This window comes from Anopheles maculipalpis, chromosome 3RL (genome assembly GCF_943734695.1).
Source record: "Anopheles maculipalpis chromosome 3RL, idAnoMacuDA_375_x, whole genome shotgun sequence".
Classification (NCBI taxonomy): Eukaryota; Metazoa; Arthropoda; class Insecta; order Diptera; family Culicidae; genus Anopheles; species Anopheles maculipalpis.
In genome coordinates, this window is record NC_064872.1 from 79,672,031 (window position 1) to 79,691,440 (window position 19,410).

Below are 19,410 nucleotides of genomic sequence, written 5' to 3' on the forward strand. Positions count from 1 at the left end.
TTTGCTCTTTAACACTTAAAGCACGAAGAAATTGACAATGAACCGTATCAATATAAATTGTGTTGCCGAATTTTTAGGTTATCACCACGAGCTGGATGGAACAAAACTCTGTTCTCGGCGAATGAATGAATACACTTTCTATTTTTACTCTTGACACTTAGAATCGTTTCTTGGTTGCGATGCGATGCGTAAAAATTAAATGTGCTGTTGGAACCATATTTAAACTTGAATTATCACATGATTAAGCACATGATAGAAGTTAAATCCCATGGAGTTCTAGAACAAAGGCTTCCGAATTTTAGTCTTGAAGGCGTCGTGTATCACACATCGGCGAAAATCAGCATAAAGTTAAGTAATATTTGCCGCCTTCGGTCAAAACTTCATGCGAATGTGAAGCTTCCTCTCCAGAGGCGACATGAAAACATAACTTGTATACAATCTGAAGATGCCTCATCTGAAGCATATTTTTAAAAGTTTTCTTTCACAAATTCCTATCGAAAAAGCTTCATCTAAATGTAAAGGGAAATTTTTAATGCATCCTTCACTGATGCAAATGTTCAAAAAGCGCTTTGATTCTCGAAGCAAATAAAGTATGCATACAAATGCCAAGACCTCATTTTCAATAAGCCTTTTTTAATATTTTCATATCAAAAAAAGGGTATCCAAACCTTTCCAAACCCCAGCCCATGAATGGCAATATCATTAGCCGTTATGACTTTCTTACGTTCCTACTCCAACCCCTTACCTTACGCTTCATTTAATGTGACACGAAGACGGTTTGTTGCCACATTTCTTTGGACAGTTTTTAAAAGATAAGCAGACAGGTAGAATGACTTTTTCGTTACTCGGGGCCAACAGCAAAAACTTTCGTACGAGCCGTCGCAGCTTTTGATTGGGAGCTGTGATAAAATTTTATGAGCTTTATTGCATCGTTCCCGGCCAATGCAATAGACTCCTTTTTGACTTGCCACCTTGTGTCACGTGCCAATCCGTAACTTGATTTGGTTTTTAATTTTCGCTAGTCGGGCAGAAACAGTTGTCTGTCTACAGTGGGTAGCAAATGTTTGCCCCTTTTTGAAAGGATAAAATCCTTCCTTTCCAGATTCATTACCAAACCTCCCGGGTGTAATGTTCCTGTTACACTAACGACCTGCTCTAATGGGGGATGAGGTGTTAATTTTTTTTAATACATACAAATAATGACAGCCGATCCGGTAGCGAGACAATAAGACATAACCGTAAACTTACATACCACTTCCAGGCGGGATCGTTTTCTACCATCCTGTAACAGCGCGAATTGTGTTCGCCCATAAAGAAAGAAGTGAATCAAATTAATTCCTCAACTCGTTCATCCTGGCTTTGAAGGGAAGGAATGGGAGGGCTCGCTATAAAAAAAGAAAACACACAACCTTAGGTAACGTTGATTACTTCAAAAACCCCCTACACTTAGTTAGTTGTCCTGTTTCTCTTCATTTTTTTTTTCCTAGACCAGGTGTCCCTAGGGACTCACCTTTTTTCCACACTCTCTTTTGTGTTTCCGTGGATCCATCGTTACTCATTAAGCTTAACGAGAACATTGTACAGTAAACCGTTCAAACGACGAATTGGTTGAATGGGCAAACTGTACCGAAGGCAGAATGGAACCCAAAACAACCCAAGAGCCCCGCTATTAAGTTTGTGGGGGATTCCGAATTCTATATGGGAGGGTGAGCTTGTACTCCGGTGGTCGTATAAAGCGTCCTATAAATCAAAGCAAGACTTAACCTCGCCCTTGGTTTAGTATTCCAACATTTATCGCCTATTTTACAGGGTGGTTTAAAAAGAAATAATAGCCTAATTCAAAATAGTCTTATTTTTTATTGATTCAAATGCAGACGAATATCAGTAGATATGATTTGCATGATTAAACGGAAATTTATTTTTTCTTAAACAAAAATTACCTAGAAGAAAATCAAACTTTCTGGGCGAATTAAATAAATTATTGTAAAGACAGACATACACGGAACGAAAGAATAAAAGCCTACAAGAAAGTCCTTATATTACCTCTCTCACCGCTCAGCAATAAGGGTCAACCCTGTGTACGCTGCTGCTGACACTTCCACTCCCTTTGTCACAGAAACTTTCGCCCCCTTTCCGTTCGGGCACCGGCACGGTTTGTGTGACACGTTCTGGGCGTCGTACGGCCAAGGGTGGCCTGGAGGTCTTGATGAAGAACTTTTAATTACAGACCATTTCTGGGACGTCGGTTGCTTCGCTCCCATTTCCTCCCCCCAATCGGCACTGGCGCAAGTTGTTGTATCAAAGCGACAAACAGGTGTGAGCAACGAACATCGGTATGTACGTTCTTGTGTACAAAGGGGGAAAAAAAACACACGGCACGCACGGCACGCTGTGTCTGTCGGTGGTGCTGGCGGTGGTGGTGATTCTGTCCGTCGCATTTTCTTTAATTAGAATCCGGTTCGTTCCCTAGCTTTCCTGGGGCTTTCGGAGCACCTTATAGACACACAGCCTGAGGCTGAGATTTTTTCCCTTTTCTACCGCAAATAAACGCGGGTACTTGTTAGGATACTTGTATTCTCACTTTGTACGAGGATCCTTCATTTGTGGTCGAGATGGTAAACCAAACTCTTCACCACCCCATATCTCCCTTCTCACGAAACCCTGATCGACCCGATAAAGGATAACAAAGTTAGTCTGGGTTCGGCTTACCTAGCTCACCTCCTGGTGCCACGGGCAACAGGCGGGGATGTCCTCTCGGTCAGTTTTTGCATTCTCCGTAACCATACGCATCTTCGCCCGTGTGCTCTCGCTCTTTCTTTTCCTCGCAGGTTAGTTGGATTGGGCACGACGATAATTAATAATTATCATCACCGTCACCAGAAGCGTTACAGTCGTCGCCATTTGCTGCTGTCGCACTCTAGAGAAACGCTCTTAAGACACGAATTCTTTCACGCTGGTGTCCGCTTTGATGTCCGCTTAGCACCATCGCAGACTACACGCGCACGCACACCGTCCAGGGAACCACGAAAGGACCGGTTCAACCGGGAAAGATAGCACGCTGCGGAATAGTGGCCTTCCTGGTATTCTAGCCATTTTTCTTTTTGCTCAACCGAAGCGAATGGAATTTCTGTCTCGTGGGTTCGTTTTTATCACACCTTCGCTTTGCATTATTTGTTCCCTGCCCAGCGAAGGGCAATGCGAACACACTATCCGGCCCTCGTAAAACCAGATCCCCGTTCGACATCTTGAAATAGTAGGTAGAATTCTGGCTGACGCTCACCGGAGAAGTTTAATGCATTGCCCTACCCCAACCTTTCCCGGGGGTGCCACACCCGGTTCCGGTTCCGTCCTGGCGAAGGACCATCATAAAACACACCGAGCACGGCACCTAGAACCGTTTGCTGGCCGCTCTTTTTATGACACCTTCCAAGCACCTGTGGCGGGAAATGGATGTCCACAGCAAAAGAGAAAAAAGGAAAAAAAAAGTTGGAAAGAAATTCTTTCCCGCTACCCAGCCGGTCCAAAGAAAATGGAAGAATCCACCACAAGAGGTCCGGTTTTTTCCTTCTTCCTCTTTTGCGCAGGATATCCTGGCACACCTTCCCCGTCGCCAAAGGAAGGGCTTTATCAGTGTCGTTAATTTTTATTCATGAAAAACCGCACAAATAATGCCTTTTCCTCAGTATCCCTGTGAGTTCTTGCCAGCATTCCCCAAAACGTGGAGCTTATGCCTGGTATCTGTGTACCTGTGGAACAGCATTAGTGTGGCATGGAGCGGAACGCAAGCAGAAGGATTCAACCAGGGCTGACTTTATGGTTTTAATGAACAGCTTCTTAAGCTGGTTCTTTCCAATTTCCGGACATTCGGTGAAGTCCTGGCAGAGGCAGAGAGATAGAGTGAAACGAGTGTGGTCGAGAGAAAGAGATAAAGAAAAAATATAGAACGTACATAAAACATGCCTAAAACTTGCACAAAGCAGTTTGTAATTTTCTCAGCCCTTGCGGGATTGCTACCACTGCTGCAGCTAGCAGGTTGAAGTCGTATTTGTGCAGAGCATTAAAAGGGCGGGTGGTAAAAAAGATTGTTTTTAAATTGCGCACAAAATTATTCATTGGGGAGTAGTGTTTTTATAATTGAAACTAAACTCAAGTGGTGATATTTAAATAAACTTACATGGAGAGAACCAAACAGCTTTTAGCATTTTTAAATTAAATGGGAATAACTGTCCATCGTAGCCTAATTGAGGCTAGTGATGCATATCATTAACGAGGACAAATAAATATTTTACCACGTGAAGATCATATGATGCTTCCTGCATTCCTAATAAATGACACCGCGTTGGCTCACTTCACCCATTACGATTGCGGAAAAACAAGTGTACCAAGCATAGGAATTAACGTATTAAAAACACGCGCCCACCTTACCTTCAAAAGCACCGCAGCACGTTTCGGAAACCGGTGGATTAATTTCACCTCTTTATATGATCCGGAATGTGGGTCATTACTTGATCATCATCCTCGCGCGTTTGTGTGGGACGCGAGATACTAGTGAGACGTGGTTTTGGGTCGCTATTTGTGGATAATTAGGTAAATGTCTTGCGCACATGTTTGTTTTCTGGACGAGAAGGAGAGAGGGACAGGAGTGATTCCATCGCTTTTACTAGGGGTGCGTATCGAAGAACTTTCACACATTTCACCCACGGATGGATTGTGTTGGATGTGTGAATTCCATGTCGTTAACGAAGAAGTCCGCACCATTGGCAACTGGTGGCAATTGGTTTTTTTTACCGTACTGCTGTTCATCATATTAATTTACCCATTTTTTATCACTTCCATTTCATTCACATAGGTCATGTGTTGAAACGTGCCTCTAGAGGGTGAAGCGATCGGATAGCGCGATCTTAACAGCCACAACGACGACGACGACCACGACGACAGCGACCGTTGGGGAACGTGGCGGTGGTGTACCGGTCCCGACGACGAAAACGGCGCTCAGCGGCAGCAACATCATCCTGCAACGGCGGCATCGACGAGGGCCCTCGCCGTCAACGAAATCGGTCGAAAATGTGATAGACCCAACCGCGGCGGACGGACGGACCTCGATCGGGCAGCAGATAGCGAACTACTTTCTTCGCATCCGGCGCAGCCGCTCGTCGCACGCAGTCACCACACAGCACGGACCGGACACCGCCGGTAGCCGCAACCGGACGAACAGCAGCAGCGCCCACCGGCCGACCGCCACGTACGGTCCGCTAGCAAGCTCCGCCAGCTGTAGCTTTGGCACCGGCAGCCACCACGACGACGACGACGACGCACGGCTGTTGTCCCAGCACCAATCGGCCAGCTCTGTGACGGTAAGCGTCGCCACCAGCTCTGCCCCAACCACCGCCAACATGGCCGCAACCGATGGGCAGATCATACTGGCCGCGTCCCGGTTTGCGCCGGACACACCGCCCGTGTATCTGCGCGACTTTGCCAAGAGCGAACTGCCGGCAGTGGGAAAGATCGTTAAGGGTCAGTACTACAGCTTGGGCGTACCGACCCTGTCCAACCCGTCGCTACAAAGTACGGCACTGTTTTTGAATGCAGGCCGCAAGTATCAAATTCTAGCACAACCGATCAAGATCAAGGAGGGTCGCAAGAACACAAACGTTGGCCCGAAAGTGCTGATCCCCGAGACGTACCCGGGCTACTTTGAGCTGCTGAGCGAGGACGGACGTTCGACGCGTTGCATCGAGAGTGTGCTGGAGCTGTCCCGGCGGCGCAACTTCCGGGTGCTGGTGCGCGAGACGTTGCGATGCAACCACAACAGCAAGTCGCTGCACGCAGGCGAAATTCTCACCACGATCTCAGACAATGGCAAGTACCTGCAGTGCCGGACGTCCAAGGACGAGCTCGTCAGTTTGCCATTAGAAGCCAAAGCCAAGTTCTCCCCGATCGCGAAGGAGGACAGCATTAGCGGTGTCCACACGGTACGGAATTTGCTGCAGAAGCGCATGCCGGTCACAGTACGATTGGTGCATGGTGCAGCTCCCAAGGGTCTCAAGCAACCGTTCGTACCGGAGCTCCGGTTGCTCGGGTGCGTTGAAGTCGATCGGATATTTGCGCTACCGTTGCAGAAGGACATGGATCTGGTGTCGGTGCCACTGAACGCAAAGATCAAGATACAGCGGGCCAAGAACATGGAGCAGCTGGATCACTTTATCGAGTATTCGCGCTTCCTGGACAAGGCGCAACGGTTGCTGGTGGATGCGCGCGATCGTTTGCAGATCATCGATCTGAAGCTCACCGACAAGGAGAAGAAGGACTCGGCAAAGGCGGTAGCGGCTGCCCACAAAACGATGGCTTCCACACTGTCCGGGCTGACGGCGAACGGGTACGTGCTGAAGAAGAGCAACAGCTGTGATTCGAACCGCTACTCACCGGAGATGGTGGGAGCTGGTAGTGGTGGCGGAGGCAGTCAGAACGGTTCGATCGCGGACGAGTACGATGAGATCGATCAGATCTACGATTACGTGCGTGGGCTAGCACCGTTGCCGAAGAATCTGTACAAGTTCGAAGCGATCGAGCCACCGCCGGGTGGATCCTCGCCCACGACCAACGGTGCCAGTACGCCGCTTTCGAACGCAATGCTTGGTCCGGCCACACATCAGCACAGCCTCAAGACGGTGGAAAACATGAAGACGGCCCAATCGAACGCCCTCAACAACAACAATAACAACAACAACAATCACTACGACACTAGCAACAACAATTACTGCAACATTATCAAGTACTCTAATCATACGCAGCAGCAGCAGCAACAGCCCCAGCAACCGCTGGGCAGTTCGCACCATCACCACCATCACGGTCACCATCACCACAGCCATCAGGGACAGGGGCACCATCATCAGCACACCGCCTCGAACAGTCTCGAGTCGTCATCCAAGCATGCCAGTGCGGCCCTCAATGCCATCAACAACAACCACAACGGCCACAGTGCGGTGGTAGATCACAAACCGATCCCACCACCGATCGAGACGATTCCGGGCAAGAAGCTGCCAGAAAAGCGTCAACGGCCTACCCTTCCGAAGCTGTACTTCAAAAGCAGCATCGGCATGCATCAGAAGAGTCCAACGCCGGGCACTACCGCCATCAGTCCGCTGAGCAACGGAGGTGCCAATGGAGGCGGTGTGGTACATCATCCACCGATCGCCATCACACCGAAGGAGATCGCCGTAGAGCCTCAGAGTCCGCTATTTCACATCCGGTAAGTATGAGGACGCACACTCCACCGAATTCCTCATTCCACCGTCTTGTCTCTGATCGCTTGATGTTGTCTTTTCTCTTTGTAGGTATAAAAGCTTAAGCAGCTTGCAACTAGCCGCAACGACACCAACCCAACAGGACTCCCATCCAGTCACACCGATCTCACCCTCCCCGAAGGGGGCAGGACAGGACAAGAACCATCTGCTATCCAAGTCAGCCAGTGCTGCCGCTGGTCCGGGTGTGCGTGAAGGTACGCTCGACTCTTCACGCAGCGGTGGCCGAACGTCGGGCGATTCGGGCAAATTGCCGGAGAAAAAGTCGCGCCGGCTTAGCAGACCGCGCAGCCTGTCCAATTTGGTGTGGGATTTGCGCCCACACAAATCGTCATCGGAAAAGACGAAAAAGAAGCTTTACCTGCACCAGTTCGATCGGCAGCAGGGCACGCTTTATCTGTAAAAGTGAGCGAGGAAGGTCCTGATCGTCGGCAGATTCAGATTTCGTCAGTATCAGTTATTAGTCAAGGCCGAATGACACGGATTTGAGTTGGGTTGGATTTGAAGCGTAGTCGGTTGTTGTGCGAAATGGATGCGGAAGTCACAAACTGGGGGATATGTCTGAGAAAGAAGAGGAAGATGAAAAAGAAGACAATGGGGACATGAATATAGAATCGAAGCTAGCTGCAAAAAAAAATACAGTGTCGTTTGTCCTTTGTCGGGGCGGAAAAATCAAAATGTCCCATTCTTATAAAATAAGACTCCTCTCTACAAAACTTCTCTTTAGCTCTTTCTCACTACTATCCATGTGATCCATGTTGTGTGTGTGTGTGTGTAAGTGTGCGTTGTGTAATAGTAGCAGATTATATATATTTAGAAAGAGAGAGAGAGAGAGAGAGCGAGCGATCCAGTAGGAGTAGTAGCGATAGTAAGTAGTTGAAGTAGTAGCAGCAACATCATTGAGTACTATGTTCTGGCTTACGCGAAGACTCAGTTCATCATTTGCTCGATGTTTAGACAACCGATGCAAGGGTTTATAGTAAACGGCACTTCGGTGTATGGCAGATGAATGTTGCAATCCTTTACCCCCTTTTATTATCTTGAACGATAGAAGCGTAAATGGCCAGCATCTTTTACCGAATGAAGGGAGAGAGAGATAAAAGTTCTACAGAAGTGCGTGATTTAGTACGCACTGAATGTCAGGGCTCGTCAAGCAATGAAGCGCATGCAAAGATAAACATGGAAAATCAAACCTACCATAATAGCGGTACCCTGGACGAAGGCTGGAATTAGTGTTAGGTTACCTTTTTTGTTTTGGCTCGTTTTATTTTTTCGTTTTCTTACATCCTTTTATTGTGTGAATGTGTTTTCTTTTTTTTTTCATTTGCCATCGTCATCGCTAAAAGGCTGTGTGGTGTTGAGAAACGTTTCAGTTTTACAAGTTTACGAATAGAAGTTAGGACTTGTTAGTGAATATTATAGGGCTGTAGCGTAACCATCTATATCCCATTAAATACTTTCAGTAGTGTGATTCGCTTCCAGGAAAAAAAAAACAGACAGAGAATGTAAGAGAGAGAGAGAGAACGAAAGCGAGAAATATGTAGGACGATGTCCCCAAAATTCCAATGAACACGACCGCGAGACCACCCGTACTCGCGCGTTCCAGTGTGACCAATCTGTGGAAGTATCGAACGTACCGAACGAATCGACTCGAACGAACTGAACGAACAAGCGAACTGTTCCACGGGAACTCTCTCTGCGTGACATACAAATATGTATGTATGTGTTGTGTGCGTGTAGTTTTTTTTTAATTGAAAATAATTATACCCTTCTTTACGTTCTAAGTGGTCAGATGGTAGTAGCAACGTGCGTAGTAGGGTACGGTGGTGCAAACAGTTTTCTGTTGAAAAGTCCAAGTTCGCTTGCTATCGAGCAAAACGGGTGTGCGTCCCTGCTGGGAGGGCCTGCTGTTTGCGAGCAGATGCAATTTTTATTTTTCAACGCCCCTGTTCTTAAGTACTTTTTTTAAAAAAAATACCCCCGAAACTGCACAAACGAAGTGACAACAATCCCCGTGCGCCCGTACGTACTGGGTTCAATAGGTTGATTAAGGATCGGTTTGTTATAGTTTTGTGCATAAGATTTAGCTTCCGTTTCTCTGCCTCACCCGCTACTACGAGCTGCTTACTCTACAATGAAATAAGGTCCTCGAAGTCCTCGTAGGATCAGATGGGGCACGCTACAGCTGTCAAGCCGTGGTGCCGTGGTTTAGTATGCGCGCAGTAAAGAACAGTCATTTTAGTTCTTAACTTAAGTCACTATGAATTAATCCCCTCGTTCTTTTTAATAAACAAAAAATGATCTATCAACAAATATGTGAGTTTGAATGTCCAGATGATCGATGTTCGAAAAAGCATCCAAAAAGGTATAACCAACATTTCCATTGACAAAATCCATGTTTGTACAGTAAAGAGTTAAAAAAGGGATAATTTTAACCTTGCTTTGGAGTACGTTAAACAATCCTGTATGTAAAGGTATGTAATATGAATATTGTCTTGCTAAGGAAAAGTTATGAATAAAAATAAGAGTTATTAATACAACCTCAATTACGATTTATTTAACATCTCATCTAGCTAACATCTTACTAACACAAAAGTGAACATGCATGAGGATGTGGTAGCATATTAAACACTAACATAGTTTAAAACAACAATGAAAAAAGGCTTACTGTGGAGCACACATTAAAAACAAATGCGAAGAGAAAGGTATGTTTTCACTCAGTGGCGTACATTATTGCCTTCACCTTTTCGCAGAGCCCATCATGAGTGTCTTCCGGATGTTCGTTGATACTAAAACCAAACAAAGAAAGATCATTCTTTTCTTCTCAAACTACGAAACTAACCGATGAACATAAAACACTTCCGACAATACTTACAAATTTTCAATAAGCAACAGCTTGTTGTAATAATATTCACGCGACATCTCCACATCTTGAATTTTGATCGCAAGATCATCAATCTGTTCACTAAGCCAGCTTATACGATCGATCTGTTTCTCACCTCTGCCGGCACGCAATTCTGTAATCAAAAACCACTTAACAATTGCCATCCAAGTAGCCTCACGCAATCACACACAGATAAATCGTACGCTTACCACCATCCCCTTCAGCTACCGCATCAATGCTGTCCCCCAACTGTAGCCGGGTTGACGACCCGTTCGTATCGCCGGCACGCTTTAGCGGGCGCGGACCAGCCGAAGCAGTTGTCCCGGTGTTCATCCGCTGACTTGGTCGTAGTGTGCTCGGTGTACCGTACCCCATGGGTGCATTGTTTCTGGCTCCCTTCGGATCGTACTCTTTGCCATCGTAGTTGGCGTCGAAAAATTTCTTAAACCACTGCAAAAACTCAAAGTTATCCTGAAAGCGACCCTTTGCCAACCGATCGATCGGTACCGCTTTGGACACTTTCAGGTGCACCAGGGCTTTCTGAAACATGCGCAGATTGTTAAGGAAATCGTGCTCAACGTTGGTGCAAAACTTGACGCGCTTCAGCGGCAGACACCCGGGAAAGAGAACGTCCATCAGCTGGCAGTAGGCGGCACCGGTACATAGTTCTTCCACCTTCCTAAACTCGGACAGCAGCGTACGGTTAACCCAGGCTAGCAGTTCAATGCGGGACAGATTTTCGGTCGTTTGAGCGGTGGAATGTACGTTGACGGCCATTTCGACACAAATCACAAGGACAGGAAACAGGTAGATGTTGATCGAGTTCTACAAGCACTATGAGACGCCGAATTAAACACGGTACTGAAGCTAGATTATGCGAATGAACGATGCTGCTGGCAGCACTTTTCAAAGTATGCGTGTAAACTCTCGTTCTCTCTATAAAGATAGTACAAAGGATAGTACAAAGGATAGCACTACTAGGATATCAAAACGTTGCCTCTTCTTCACAAAGTTCTTCTGCTTGTATTTGAGGCATACGGGTTTCAAAACTGCAAAATTAATGCAACTTACTAATATTGTTTAATTTTTACCTTTTAAAGAAGAACTCTTCTACAATAAAATTGAATTTGAATAACAAAAACGAAAATGTTAAGAGTTGTTCGATTTTCTTTTGAGAGAGCGCCATCTAGCGAGCAGTAGTGGAAGTGCTGGGTTTAATTGCGTAGCTTCTTACAAATCTCGCCTGCAAGTTCTGCGCCAATGTTCTCTACAATAAATGAGCGAGCAACATAACCAAGGGAGAGCGTTCGTAGGACGGTTCTTTTCTCGTGCACAATGCGCAACGGGGGGTTTTGATTTCGTTAAAATAGTTATTTACAATTTTAGTTAGAAAACTGTTGTATAATTAAAAAAGAAAACTAAATCAATCGGGAAATAAAAAAATGTGTCTTTCCATTCAATCAAATAACTTCTTGAAATATTATGTAGGAGGACACATATGGAGCACAATTACATTTTTTTTATTTTGTAAAATGTCTTTCTGAACTATTTAATGCAAACGATAAGAAATTTATCTAATCAAATTCAAAAACAACATCTCAACTTGATTTATTTTTCCACCCTACCGTCGTTCGTGTGTTGTGAAAGGTTAACTAGTTCTTCGAAGAGATACACCGCACTGAATGTCTTGAGCCCTTCTCACGCAACCGTCAGTTTTTCTCTGCAACGTGAACTGTGCGGACGCAAACTGTTTACGCTCCTTTCGAAGACCGCCAAGTGATGCATGTTTAACCCTGTGAATTTTGAACTGCCCAAATTGTGAGTGTGTCTGTCTGTGCTACAGCTGGCTCCCCTAACTGCGTGCTAGTGAAAGGTGAAAGGGAAAACAGTTTAGTGCGTGAGGCGTGAAAAATCATTCCATCACAGCGTGGAAGTGAGGGATCAATTGCTCCGCGTGTGTTGTGCTCGCTCTCTGGTGTGCGTATATGGTGTTGCTCCGTGACATCATCATCACCATCATCAAACATCATCATCTGGGAGCGTATTTTGCATAGTTTGCTGTTTTAGTAAGCAGGAAAAGAATTTATGAAGTGTTTTATTTTGAAGAGTGTATAAAATCATCAAAGAGGATCAAATACAACACCAGAACACGACTCAGGAAAATACGAAGCATCATGTAAGTAGTTCCCATTCTTTCATCCGGAATGCACTTCCATTCGTCATCAAATATTCCACCCAGTGCGGTGGGATATTTTTACCAACAGTGAGATAAAAGGGAACAAAAGTTGTGAGATTTCCCTTTCCCCATCACCGTAAGCACATTTTATGCTTTTGAAACAATTAGAATTCTACCCACAGAACCAGATTCAGTGCGCGCAATTTTTTTTTTTTTTTTTTGCTCTTGTCTGGCTCCAACAGAACGCAGCAGCCATGTTAGATTTTCCACAGCACGCTTGGATGCTGCATGGTAGAAAAAAGCTAGTAAAAGGAACTAAAGGAAAAAGCACACATCAGCCCATGCCTACTACGTGCCATATCTTCTCTGCTGCTTTTTTTGCCGGTATTCAGGCGTCTGGGTCTGGGTCTCCTTATGGGTATCGATTTTTTCGCAAAACCGAGCGTCAGCAAACGTTGCGGACCACTTCCCCGATGTGCGTGCGTGCTGGAAACTAATTTCATTTCGACAAATGGATAGAAATGTCACTTCGTGTAGTGAGTGTTTGAGGTAGGGAGAGGGAGATGGAGTTTTTTTTGCGCATTTCACGCCACTTTGAATCTTAATTACACAAGTCGTTTTTTTTTCTTTTTCGTCAAACTCCAACCCGACACCGGGTCGTTTCGATGGATTTTTCTCGAAACACTCACGCCTGGAAATGGCCATGTTAGGCTAGTTCCGCGCCAACGCAACATGACGAGTTCTTCCGCGAACCTTCAGCCATGCCAAATATGGCGTTGCGGTTGCTCTTGAAACCGTCCGACCCTTCTGCCGATCGACGCTAGTTTGCTATTCCGTCCGAGGAAGGTCTTGTCGTGAGGAGAGGGTTTGGAGAAGTAAGATTTGTTTGGTCTTCCCCACCCGGGTAACCCATTTAAAGCAAGTATCAGATAAATCCGGAACATGAAGGATGGTTCCTGCGCTACGTCACGATCATGGTGTGTGGAAGTCGTGCATATTTACATGTAGCGCTTTCCTTGCGACAAAGCTTACTGCATCGCTTGTTTACCTTGTCTGGAAGATCGCGGCACGATCGAAATATGTCGTGTGGGAGAAGTTTCTAGTAAATTTATCTTATTGGTAACGAATGCACTCAAGCACCATTGAAATAGTTTAAAGACTGCGGAATTCACTCTAATCAGTCACAAAGTCTGGGTAAAATATTTTTTATAAAACAGACGCTAAATAGCTGTCGAACTAATTTTTGTACCAACTTTTGATTGATGTAAGCATTTCGGATGAATCCTATTTATAACTAAGAATTTCATTGTTGAATTTATCTACCTGTTGACAATACGCTATCATATTTGGTCAGTATAACTTGTTCCAAAAAAGGCTTCCCATAAAATTTGCATTCTTACGGAGCGTTTTAAGTCCAAATGTTCATTTTAATACTTTGAAACTACATAGGCGTATGTAATGAATCGGAGACCTGTCCAAAGCGGCCATCTTTGGACGCTCTCATTGCTCTCCCTTGACTGTGTAGTTAGATTCCAATCTGGACGATCGATAAGTCTAGACAAGAACGTCCCACCGCAATCCTACCACATTGATTTCCAATTCAACTCCATATTTGATGGAAACAATTCTACATCTCTGCCCGCTAAAAGTCATCAAAGCTAGTAAACAAAACTTCTGGTTGAATCATCGCAACAGATGCACCTCGCCACGTGGTACACCTGTGTGGCTTGGCCTTGGCCTGTTTTGCAGGTGAGAAGAAACTTTTTTGGTTGGCAAATGTATCCCAACCTTCAAACTTACCCTCTTCCGGTTTGCTCATCAGGACACTTACAAATCGTGACCAGAACGGGTGAGAGATGCAATGTAAACCGGTTGCAACGTGCCGGCTAGTTTGTGCCGCAGCAAACCAGGCACACAACGGAAGATGTGGGCACGGTAGGGTTTTTGCTTTTTGGACTTGTCTTTCTCTTCTCTGAGCCAATAGGCTCATTTTTTTTTTTGCATCACATAAACGAAACAACAATGACGTAAGTGTAACCTTCGCGCTCAATCAGTGAACGTTTAACGATACCGGTTTATGCTTCACTGGGGCCAGGTTCCGCTCATGAAGCATCGTCCCACTTGGTTTGTGAGTTGTTTTATTTTTATTGTGGTTAATTTTTTTTTTGGCAAAGTTAATGTCGGCATGAATCAGTTGCCCACGATCGTATGATCGCGTGGCTTACTTTCATTTCTGTACATTGTTTTTTGATTAACTGTTTACGGAGATAAAATATGATATTAGCTCAATTTATCGCAATTTAACTTTTTCAAATGAATTTTTCTATTGCTGTTTTTAAAATAATTAGAAATGAATTATTGTACAATACAATTTCAAATAAATTAAACATTGTAACTTTAAAAAAGCCTTTGCTATCGTTTTTACTGTCTACTGGAAAAAAATGTAGCTCGAAAATTCTGGGTACATTTTTTAATCTTTTCCATATCAATACAACTTTTTTACTAAAAATTTCCGCTTGAATAAAGTTTTCTCATTCGATTTTCGATTAAAAATCATTCAAATATTCGTCTGCTCCATGCATCACAGCAGCCCTTTCTCTCACTCGCAACCAGACTTGTACGTTAGTGTTGGTGAGTCCGATTTGATCAGCTGCTGCAGGGGGTGAACGGAATGGGGTGTCGAAAAATCAGCTGCCACCATCAGATGCCGACGGGACGTGGAGCACTAAAACAGTTACCTGCTCCAAAAGATTAGTCAAACGGAAGCTGTGCACGAGGGTAAAACCACAAGAAAGAATGGGACAAAACAGAAAAGTATGCTGCATGTGTGTGAGGTTATTTTGGAGCCCACGCTCTCAATTGCTCCACTACGAAACACTAATATTCACACAGAAAGGGAGAGACAGAGCGCAGATTCGCATTAGAAAATTGTTAGAAGAGAAACAGACTCAGACTCTCTTTGAAAAAGGGATTTAGTGGGGTATAAATTCTCCAAACTTCTCTCATTGGGAGGGCCCTCGAAAGATCTTTCTCTCTTCCAGCTCTCATGCCTACAGCGTGTTGAAAAGGAAGGAAGGGCATTGAGAAGATTTTATGTATTATTTTTAATACCTTTTTACCTAGTGTTCATTACATTGGAAAATAAAATTATTGTTTTATTGGACCTTAAAATTTTTTAATTTAAATTTATTTTTCATGTAAAAAATTATGTTTGAGTGTTACACTAATAAGAACGAAAAATCAAGCAAAATCACATAATACACATAAAATTAAAAAAATGTTGCTTCCATTTTTCAGTAAAATTTTTAAAACTATACTATATTTACGCTTCCTAGACTTTATTGTTGCAAAAAAAAATCCCCAAGCATTTTTGCCCCACGCTCCCTTACTACGCGTCGAACGGGCACGGAGGCCGCGCACTATTTTTTCGCTCAAATGTCTTGGAGCCATCGAACGGAAAGGTTAGTAGGCGCTTGGCGCTAGCGGTTCCGTGTATTAGAAAGCGCCATAGCAGCGAACACACAAAGTGTCACCATTGTGGTTTGAAGTGCGTTTTTTCCGTGCAAAAATTGTCCAGTGAGTGTTACTATTGCTTTTGTGATGCTGCGACAACAGCGGCGCCCACAGTCAATTGTTTAGCGCACAAAGGTTATTAGAAAACAAAAGCTGCACAAAACCACACCGTTGCCCCGCTGCTATGCTGCTGTGTGGCTGTGTGACACGCGCGCTAAAGTGATTCGCGTTCAGTTGTGTTGGTGTTTGTGGTCGTGTTGAGTTGAGTATCGCTTTCTTGTTGCCACAACAAGCAACAACGCCAAAATCCCCCGGTCGGTTGACGGAAAATTCGCCCCGACTCTGGTGGCTCGTTCGAGTTCGAGTGGAAAACTGAAGCATTTCTGTTCCTTTTTTTCACTGGCTTCTTGTCCGCCCTATATTGGTGGCCTGTGTGTTCCTGAACGTGGGGTCTGACAAAACGATGAATGGTTGTTAGAGTTGGAATTTTTATGTGTGTTTGAATTTGTGCTCCCCCCTCGCCCCTGTGTGTTGCGTCTCCAGCGCAATGTTTGATGGCGGGTCATATTTGCCCGGCGATGGAATGGGTGGTTGTTATTTTGACCCGGCAGAAGTTGAGTTCCTTCAGGGTCCTCGGGTATTGGGTTTCAATCACAATAACTTCTTCCCTAACTGACGGTGAAAAAAAGAGGACTTTGCCAGTGACTCATGCACCAAGAAGAAATCGTCTGTTGGATCAAACAAATAGACTCCTTACCACCACGCACGGTAGGCCGTGAATCATCGGCCTAGGCTTACGGAGTGCCTTGACAGCGTTGGTCGGTTTGTGTACGCCGCCGGTACAAGAGCGGAACGTGTAACGAGTTACGTGCGGCTACGACACTCGGTCATGCAATCACGCTCCAGTAGCGTATAAATCATTTAGTTTAGTAAACTACAGTTGCGGTACAGGGCGTTTGCTGCCGATGGACAAAATGTATTGGCAACATATTCACGTAATACTGCAGGTTTTTGCAAAACTTCCACGTCATCTGCACACAAAATCCATTAGAAGGTGACAGACATGAGCGGGCGCAAAGAAACCCAAACAAACCCAACCACACCGTTATCTTGTGAAATTCCATACCTATCATACCTATCAAACCGGGCGAGTCTTGTGCGCCGCGTTTATCATTGCCTCCCCACAAAGCCGTTGGAAGTGCAAAACAAGTTCAGCATAATGTTAGCAAGCAGGCAGAAGAAGAAAACAATGCTGGGCGATATGCGCTTTCTGGAACAATTCTCTTCCCTCGCTAGTTTTCCTCAAGATCCCAAGATCTCGGAAGAAAATCTCATCCCGTCATCTCATTACCGTTGCGGCGTTGGCTTACTTACGTTCGTGCCTGCAGGCAATCTAGAGTGAGAGAGAGAGCTACCGATATACCAATCGCAAGCGTTACACCTTCCCTACCGGTATTGAGTACGGTACAGATTATAACAGACCGCCAGTTTGGGATGTAATTAAGATTGTGCGAAAGAGGAGGTGCAGTTGATCAAGACCCGTAGCTAAATTGTAACGATACGGACCGCCATGATGGATGATGAAGTTACAGCTTCAGTTTCGATGAATGATAAGGAAAGTACGATAGGTGGTGCAATTTATCTATGCATATACGGTAGTAGGAAAGGTCGTGGAAGTTTGTAAATGTTATTTAAACAAAAAAGCGGCTTGCGATCGTAAATTGGAAAAATAAAATAGCGCCCTCTACTTTCACTTTTCACTGGCTTAATTAAACAATGAATTGATTAGTATTTAAAAACTTCTATTAAGTTACATTTGGGGCTTGCAATCTATAGTGGTTGGAGGCAATGTTGAATTTATAATTAAACTTTTTGAGTTCATCCCTTTTGACGAATCAAAGGTCTAGTAAAGCTAGTTTTAAAGTATATTCAATTACTATTACCCTTTGATTACCAATATGAGTAGTACATTTCAGCATCAAATATTTTCCGAATCGTATCTTTTGTCTTCATCAAATGAAAAGCCCTGTCAGTCTTCTCTGACATGTTTTGCTGCATGTTAACACTTCAATGTGAAGATTAAAATAAAACGGAACATCTTGAGTATGTACATCTGCTCCAAATATTGGTCAAGTGGATGGCGTCTGCTCGTCACTTTAGATAGCGCTGATGTGCGGTGGATTGAACCGAGATCTATCGCAAAACCCTTGCTAGTGGGCAATTTCAAGTGGCTGTAGCTAAAGTCCTCAAGCATTCTATTTTCTTTTCCTATTAAGTCCATGAAACTCTCAAACAAGTGCATACTCACCTACCACGATCGAGCCACGTAAACCCGATACCGGTACGGTTCACGGGCTACCGAGTAAGGTAATGCATGCTTAATGCATTCTAATAAACCATGATACATCTGCAACAACCTAGCAGCAGCAGTAGTAGCTCCGTTACATCCATCCGGAAGCAGCTGTGCAACCGGGTGGAACGCCGTGGCCTTATAAGGAAGCCATCAGGTGCACAGTGTGTACACATAAACTCAAGACGACAGGTTGCGGTTTGTGCCCGCTACCATGCGGATCGCGATTGCAACACGTTCCGGATCGCTGAGCAAAGACAGGCAGTCTGAGTCTTTGATTGATCAGCAATTGATTGAGTGGAAACCTTTACCAACGTCGGTCGAGATGAATGTGTTCAATCAATTGGAAAGGTTTCTTTTATGAGCGCTCTCGGAAAGCCAATTGCCTAAATTAATGGATCGCTTCCTTTTTTTTATGGTAAATGATATCATTTTTCCGGTAACGTGCATCTGTACTACGAAACACCTATCTAGAGGATCAACCTCAATTCTGTGTTCCGTGCTCTGAATCTGTTCTCCAGTTTTCCAACACACAACAGTGACCCTTTTGAGTTTCTGTTCAGTTGAACTTGTTTGGTATTGAAACACGACCTCATTTTGCTGTTTCTATGTTTTTGCCTTAAACCCCTACAACTGACATGAATTGAAAAAAAAATGGATGAGTACCAAATGAGGAACGACTACTAGAACTTTCTCGAACAAATCAGACACCATTCTGATGGCAATAATGCATTTCAAAGCTTGATAACTAAAGCCTGTTACCGTTCACCATCGGTACGAAAATTGGAATAATTCCTGCCAGTAGGGCATACAAAACGTAGCTCAACAGCGGCGGTATCAGTGTCTCTCGTCAAACCTTATTTATGGTTCTTTGACTGTATTTGGAACTAGCAAAACAGCCACTAATTTGAACGTGATTTTCGTTGAGGCTAGCTGCGATACTAATTAACATATCCATCACCATCGATCCGTTCCTCCGGGTGAGGTGACTTGTTCGGAGCTTGGGACTTTGCTTTGGAAGGTTACTTATGTACTTAACGGTGCCCTGCTTCGCACAGTTACTCCCTCACTGTTCAGAACATAAACTCACCATGAGGGGAGTCTATCGATCGCTATAGGGCTTGCTTTATACAGGGAAGTGTGTAGGGAAACCTGTATTCGAGGGTGCCAAAAATTTCTGTGAGAT

The 19,410-nt window shown here is 44.5% G+C and overlaps 2 protein-coding genes across 2 annotated transcripts; one reads left to right on the forward strand and one right to left on the reverse strand.

Annotated features, from left to right (window-relative positions):
• The first annotated feature begins 5,358 nt into the window (after nt 1-5,358).
• On the forward strand, nt 5,359-7,704 carry LOC126561713 (uncharacterized). Its single transcript, XM_050218019.1, has 2 exons — nt 5,359-7,249; nt 7,335-7,704. Exons 1-2 carry the CDS (start codon nt 5,394-5,396, stop codon nt 7,702-7,704), a joined length of 2,226 nt encoding a protein of 741 aa, XP_050073976.1. The 5' UTR covers nt 5,359-5,393.
• A 2,310-nt stretch (nt 7,705-10,014) lies between these two features.
• On the reverse strand, nt 10,015-10,978 carry LOC126563679 (microtubule-associated protein RP/EB family member 1-like). Its single transcript, XM_050220323.1, has 3 exons — nt 10,395-10,978; nt 10,177-10,318; nt 10,015-10,090 (listed from the first exon to the last, which is right to left on the reverse strand). The coding sequence occupies exons 1-3, from the start codon at nt 10,960-10,962 to the stop codon at nt 10,015-10,017; spliced, it is 786 nt and encodes a 261-aa protein (XP_050076280.1). The 5' UTR covers nt 10,963-10,978.
• Between the last annotated feature and the right edge of the window lie 8,432 nt (nt 10,979-19,410).